The sequence below is a fragment of the Pteropus vampyrus genome, unplaced genomic scaffold (assembly GCF_000151845.1).
Source record: "Pteropus vampyrus isolate Shadow unplaced genomic scaffold, Pvam_2.0 Scaffold821, whole genome shotgun sequence".
NCBI lineage: Eukaryota > Metazoa > Chordata > Mammalia > Chiroptera > Pteropodidae > Pteropus > Pteropus vampyrus.
The window spans coordinates 9,017-16,137 of NW_011889602.1; the positions used below are offsets into that span (position 1 = coordinate 9,017).

Consider the following 7,121-nt stretch of genomic DNA (forward strand, 5'->3'; position numbering starts at 1 on the left):
TGATCAAGAGTAACGTTCGATTCTATAAGTACAAAATAAAGTGTAGCCATAGTTAAATAAGTTCAGGTTTTAGATTAGATGTGTCACCTATAGCTAAAGTTATTAATTACATACAAGATTGTATGGGCATTTCACCATTCCCATTGTCCTGACCGTCCTTTAGTTCCCAAGGTGACCAATGAACCTCATAGTGCCACAAAGTAGATTTTTCCTTATTAGATGTCCCTGCTGCTTTTCTAATTATATGTTTTTCTTTGAAGATTTGTTTTTTTATTTTTATGACATTACTTTTTCTAGATGTATTTTCACTTTTCTTCCTATGTCTGTTCACTTTTATTGTGATGTTACCTCCACTTGGAAATCTTTGCCCTGTTACCTGGTAATTTTATCAACTTAGCCTTCTCTTGGCATCTCTTCCAATATGCCTTAACTAGAATTTTTCTAAGATACAGTATTATTTTTGGTGTTCCATAATCATCTACATAATTTTTAACTATATTGCATTGAATTTATGATTTTCTACGTTATCTGGGATAGATGCTGGATTTTTTTTTCCTTTTTACTTAATTATTTAACATTTTTTTACCACTTAGTTTCTCATATATTTCTGGCATATATTTGACAATAAATACTCTATGACACTGATTCTCCGTTGCTGATTTCAGTGACTTGGCATATTATTCACTGAGATAAGATATTTTATAGGGTGGTGTAGGTGGGTAAATAAGTGCAAAATGTTCACTTTTGGACATGTTAAATAAAGAAACAGGATTTCCAAGTGAGATATCCACTTGAGAGCTCTATTTAGGCATTTAGAAAAAATACTTTTGCTAATTGTTCTTCATATTTCCAATGCCTATCATGGCACTGACACTGGTATATATGGAAGAAGAGTTTGTTGAATATTGTGATACTTGTGTTCCATTCATTATTTCATTTAATCCTACCCTGACCCTATAAAATGTAAAGTCTGTTTTCTATATGTAATCAATAATGAAATTCAGAATTTATAAACTTAAAAATGAAACTCGCCCAGCAGTTAGTGATGAAAGTAGTGTTTGAACTTGACTTTTCTCTCCTTACAGTTCTAGCTGTAAAATATCTGATGGAATCACTTAATATATGCCCTTTGAATGAATGGAAGGCTTGTATTATTGTAAGGAAACACAACTATTTACAATATAATACACACAAAAGTTAATAAAATACATATATAGTTATCAACAAACAGGAACACAGCTTTAGCCAAAATACGGAAAAAGCCAAAGTTTTGCAGAGCTAACTGATTTGAAAACACACAAACACCCATTAAATACTTGGAAAATGTGTATCAACCTTGGTCAACAATCAACAATTTCCAACTCAATGAACCTTCATCCAATGAAATGTACTAAAAATAAAAGAGTGTTTTTCACAGAGCATTTCTAAATATGCCCAAAGTAGTGTCCTCTGTACTCCATGCATAATAAAATTAATATCATTAATTAAGGAAAGAATTGTTTTCAATTGCAGCACTTAATGAATGTGACCAAATTTTTTTTCTCTAAAATTAAAAAAAGAAAAAGAAACTGCATGTTAATAAGTAGAATTTTCAAAACTCTGGAAATTTTATACCAATTTGGAAATCATAGTCGTAATGTTACAAAGTGGCATTGATTGGACATTTATCTAAGAAAATAGAAGCAATTCCTGAACATTATAATAAAATGTATCAGATACAGAGGATTTGAGGGAGACTCAAGAAGTTTACCATAGTATCTTTAAAAAGATCACATGTAGGAGAATAAAATATAAAATGTTTAAAAAATAAACTTCTATGTTTTTGAAGTGAATAATAAGTGTAAGACTTCCATCATGGTGAACAGTATACCATGATAAAAAGCATGTATTCTGAAGCCAGAGTCCCTGGGGTCAAATTCTACATTGCCATTTTCTAGGTGAGTTTCACCTTGTGAAAATTACATAACTTCTCTGTGTGTCAATTTACTAAATGATATAATGAGAATAATCAACACGTATCTCACAGTATAGTTTTGTGGACTAACAGTTTGCTCCTTGGGAAGTGTAAAGTGCTTAGTAAACAGACAAACAAACAATGATCATTATTTGAATGCTAAGGCATTATCATTACTATAATAATATGTGAAAAGAAACTTGAAAATAATTTTTACTTGAGAATTTTTAAACAAGCATGTAAAAGATAAAAATGGAAAGAAAACTGTTTTTATAAATTCTATTGTCTGTTGTATTCAGTTTTAGTGTGTGCGACAGTAATTAGCCTAGTCATTCCACATTTCTGGATATTAAATATACAATCAATAAATACAGAATATGAAATAAAGTCAGCAATAGATAACAATTGTTGCTAACATTTGTTGAAAGTTTCCAATCAGGAGACATTTCTTTATTTCTAAAAGAAAAAAAAAGTAAATGCACAGCATCAAATATCTCTGTTAAATGACATAGCTGAATCAAGGAACAGCATGTTAGGGACAAGGTCGCAACCTTTGTTAACACACCAGGACTTCATGAAACAGATTCTAGCAATGTGAGTTTGTATTTACATATTTCAGTTTTCAGAAATTTTCCTGTTTGGGAAGAAGAGACCCACCACTCGGTCCCGAATCTGCTTGGTCTTCACACCATATACCAGGGGATTGACTGTGGGAGGAACCAAAAGGTACAAACTTGCAAAAATTATGTGGATGCTTGGAGGTACCTTCTTGCCAATGCGGTGAGTTAGGAAACTAAACAGTGCAGGTGTGTAGGAGACAAGTATAGTGCAGACATGGGCAGCACAGGTGCCCAGTGCCTTAGAGCGAGCATTCTGGGAAGAGAGCCGGAAGACTGCCTGGAGGATTTTGATATAGGATGTCGCTATGAACCCTAGGTCCAATATCATCACTGAAAGGGCTACCGAGATTCCATATGCTCTGTTAATGAGAGTGTTGGCACTGGCCAGCTTCACCACAGCCATGTGCTCACAATAGGTGTGATTGATGACATATTTAGTATAGTATGGTAGCCTCTTAATGAGAAGAGGACAAGGTAAAACCATAAGGACAGCTCGGGTCACACCACCCAGACCCATTTTAATGACCATTGGTGTTGTCAGGATAGTCGTATAATGCAGTGGGATGCAAATAGCTACATAGCGATCAAAGGCCATGGCAACTAAAAGAGCTGATTCAATTATGCAGAACGTGTGGATGAAATACATTTGTGCTAGGCAGATATTAAACTCAAAACTGTGAGATTCCAACCAGAAGATGCCAAGCATCTTGGGGGCTGTGGAAGAGGCAAGAGCCATGTCATTCATTGCCAGCATGCAAAGGAAGAAATACATAGGCTGGTGGAGGCTTGGCTCCAGTTTAATGGTTACAATGATTACACTGTTCCCCAGCAGGGTCAGAGAAAACAGGAGGCAGACAGAGATACCAATCCAGCAGTGAAAATCTTGCAAACCAGGAATACCAACCAGGAAGAAAGATGAAATGTAGCTATGTGTAACATTGTCTGCCATGTTAAAACTGGAGAGTTTCCATACTCAGATACAAAATAGCCAGTCAAGTCTCCTATGAGCAGAAATCTGGATGACAGAGTGATTCTTCCACAGTCCTGTATATGGAGAGTCCAGACATTCTGTATTAATAATCTTTGTAAAGAGCTGGCTCTTCTCTAAAACTTCCATAAGCCCTTGGGTAAATCACTTCACCATTCTAAATCCTAATATCTTCATCTGCAAATAAGAAGATTGAATTAAGTTCTTTAAAAAACTTCTCCCTTGTAGTTTTATTCTATTCTACTCTATCATTTTTATTATATACTAAGTAAGAAGGCTGTTATGAAATCTGTTTGTGTGTGTGTGTGTGTGTGTGTGTGTGTGTGTGCGCGCGCGCGCGTGCATGCACGCGTGCATGCGCCTAGGACTTTTTTGGTTTGTGTGATATACAGAGTCTTAAGAAGGCAAAAAGCCACTGTTCGCAGGGAATTTTTTATCAAGTGTGGAAATATATGCAGTAATACACACACACACATACAGGCATTATACAATAATTAGCAGATTATACAGAACGCAATTGTAATTTTAACTATATACTAGTCCACAGACAAATTACCAAAAAATCAGGAATGAAGGATAAAAAATTTAAGTACCATAAATGTAACCAAATTCTTGTGATGATTAAAAATAATATTCTCTTACTCTCACTCCTGATGAACGTATTCTTATTTCAGAAAAGTTCTTAAAGATAATCAGAAGATAGCGTAATACACTAACAACAGAATATCTGCATTATTCTGTTGTTTTCAGTGAGTATTCTTCACTGAATACTCACTGAAATACTCACTGAATACTCACTGAAAACAACAGAATAATGCAAATCATCCGTTAGAATTTTAAATGCATATTCTCTATACACAGTTTTTTTGTAATAGTTATATTTTCACAATTTGCCCTTTTCTATGTAATTCAAAAATAACTATATGTGCAACTAAATTTATTAATCCATCCAATTTTATTAATCATATATTATGTTTTAAATCATATATTAGATAGAGATAAGAACTTGGGCAAGAAATTAAGAATATTGAACAAATAAAATGTAGAAGGTTTTTACGCTTCTTTTTTCTGGTTCATCCAAGAAGAGTTCATTTTATTCAACATCTATAAAGTTACCATACATAATTAGTTTTAAAAGATTTATATGCAAATTAATTTAACATGTTAAGTGAAGAAAAAGTTGCAAATAAATTACCTGCCCCCACAATCCTTTAAAAATTTTATTTCTTCATTGTTTTGGATAATTCAAACATTGTTGTAAATAATTATATTTGCAGCTAACAGGAAAATATAAGCCTGTTTGGTGTTCTGCCCACCTTTGAGTCCTTGCCTTGCCTCTGGCTTCAGTTTCTATTCTGCAAAGCAACCACAATCCAGTTCTCCAGGTGTCATTACCACAAATATCTTCCAGTGATTCTTGCTCTGACCTTGTCCTTTTGTTCTGATAATTGTCCGATAACCTTCCTAAGATGCAGTCTCCTCCTAGTATAATTCTGAAATGTACACCCAAGTCTTCATAACATGCCTTCAAAAAAATTCTAGTTGCCTCCAATATCTAGGTTCTTGATCTTGAAAACCAGATATGAAAGCTTGAAAAATACTACTACATTTTCCTATTGATAATTCCTCTTTGAAGTTCCAAATACTATCTGTGTAGGGAAAAACTTTCTGGTTATGATATGTGCATTCCCCTATTAAAATATACTACTCTAGGCCTATGTAGGTAAATATTAGAGGTGTTTCCCTGTAAGAAGCTGAGAATTCAAATTTAAATTAGTCATTAAAAACATTTTAGAAGATTTCAAATTTTAAACCTTATCCATAATATAGAAACCCAGAGTTAGGGAATCACTACAACAGAGGTAAGTCCTATAAACCCAGATAGAGATAAGAACTTGGGCAAGAAATTAAGAATATTGAACAATTAAAATGTGGAAGGTTTTTACGCTTATTAAAAAGAGTACTTGATATATTTATTGGTTTGTCCATGTTCCATGATTTTTCCTCCTTTTGGAAAAAACAAAAACTCAAGAGACTGGCAGAAAACTAGGTATACAGAAAGCAAACTAATATATATAGGTATATATAAACATGATTTCTATCTAAGAAAATTGCTTAGGATAAAAAATAAGCTTAATTGCTTTGTGATACAAACATTTACTTATCGACAAATTTATGCCTTTAGTTGTCAATAAATGTATTTATGGGGTAATACTAAAAAAAAAAAAAAAGGGATTAAGTAGTTTTGACTTAAAGAGGGACCAGACTCTTGGGTCACTTAAATGTGTAACACAGGGAGGGAACTGCAGAGAACAACTCCAAGAGTTTGGCCTGCTAGACAGTCTTCTCGATCCTAGGCCTATTTTGAATAAAATCGATCAGACATTGGCCAGGGAAATTAGAACACCTGCCCATACCTTCTTAGTTTTCCCTTGCTCTGTCATTGAATCTGTTTCTGAAACACAGAAATAGTGTTCCTTCTGCCACAGGGAGATTGACATTTTACTTACATCTAGGTCAGTGAGCACAGTCCCTTGCCTGCAATCTGCCACTTCAGAGAACATGGTGCTAGTAAAACACATGCTGTTTTCTATACTATCTGTTAGTATACTATCCTCCAGCTCAGGCTTCTGGCCCTCCAGAGATGGACAGCATCTCCATCATCATTTTCTACTCTTGGTTTTCTTCAATTTCTTTCGTAGGATATATTCTTTGAACAGTGTGACTACCATGACTTATACAACCAGAAACCACTCTGTTATAGGAACTTCTTAGATTCTTGCATTAAAAAGGAAGATAATATAATCAGCACTTTTTAAAAATTCTGACAATATTTCTTTCTTATTTTCTAGTACCAAATCACATTACTTAAATACTACTTATGTCTCTTATAAATATGTATTTATTTCTTAATCTAGAAATCTTCCTTCCCCACTTGACTTGTACCTGCTTTTTCTCAAGTAATACCTCACATAATTACATGAATCGCTCCTCTCTGCAAATCTGCAAATGATTGTTTTTCATTGCATTGTCCAGACAAAGCAACTTACCTAGGAATGGTTGAAATATATGACAAGAGACAGCTTTGGGAGCATTGAGACCTCTGTAGACAAACTGGTAGCTATGACTGCCTTGTAATGGGATATTATGATGCTCAGGAGTCCCATCGGGTTTTGGAAGGTTCGACAGTTCTTGAATTATACACAAAGGAGACATAAAAATGGAGGGAAACAAGACTAGTCCAGGACTATGCACAAATATATTAAGACTAGGGAGCTATGTAACATGGTGACTTGAGTTCATCTTTAGTAAATTCAGCCTCTAGAGACAGACTCACAGTACCCCGTGTTGATTCAAATGTTTAACCCACCAAGAATGCTCTAAGAAGACCAAGATTTGCAAATGAGTTTTGTGTAGACATGCAGATGTAAAATAAATATAAGACTCAGAAAATAATAAGGCTATCAAGATCTGAAAAATTCAAGATATATAATTTTATCAGTTTAGGTTGCATATATTTTTGAAATATATTATTACATAGGTTTAGTGTTACTTTGTC

At 34.0% G+C, this 7,121-nt stretch overlaps 2 protein-coding genes across 2 annotated transcripts in view; both read right to left on the reverse strand.

Annotated features, from left to right (window-relative positions):
• Nucleotides 1-2,569: 2,569 nt before the first annotated feature.
• Nucleotides 2,570-3,523, reverse strand: LOC105309713 (putative olfactory receptor 52P1). Its single transcript, XM_011385901.1, has one exon. The coding sequence runs from the start codon at nt 3,521-3,523 to the stop codon at nt 2,570-2,572; it is 954 nt and encodes a 317-aa protein (XP_011384203.1).
• Nucleotides 3,524-3,719: 196 nt separating this feature from the next.
• The window catches only part of LOC105309714 (olfactory receptor 51V1-like), a 25,394-nt gene continuing 21,992 nt past the window's right edge, over nt 3,720-7,121 (reverse strand). The window contains exons 4-5 of the mRNA XM_011385902.1: nt 6,613-6,753; nt 3,720-3,739 (exon numbers count right to left, since the gene is read on the reverse strand). Of these exons, the coding sequence (XP_011384204.1) occupies nt 3,720-3,739; nt 6,613-6,753 (161 nt within the window). The remainder of the gene's footprint in view (nt 3,740-6,612; nt 6,754-7,121) is intronic.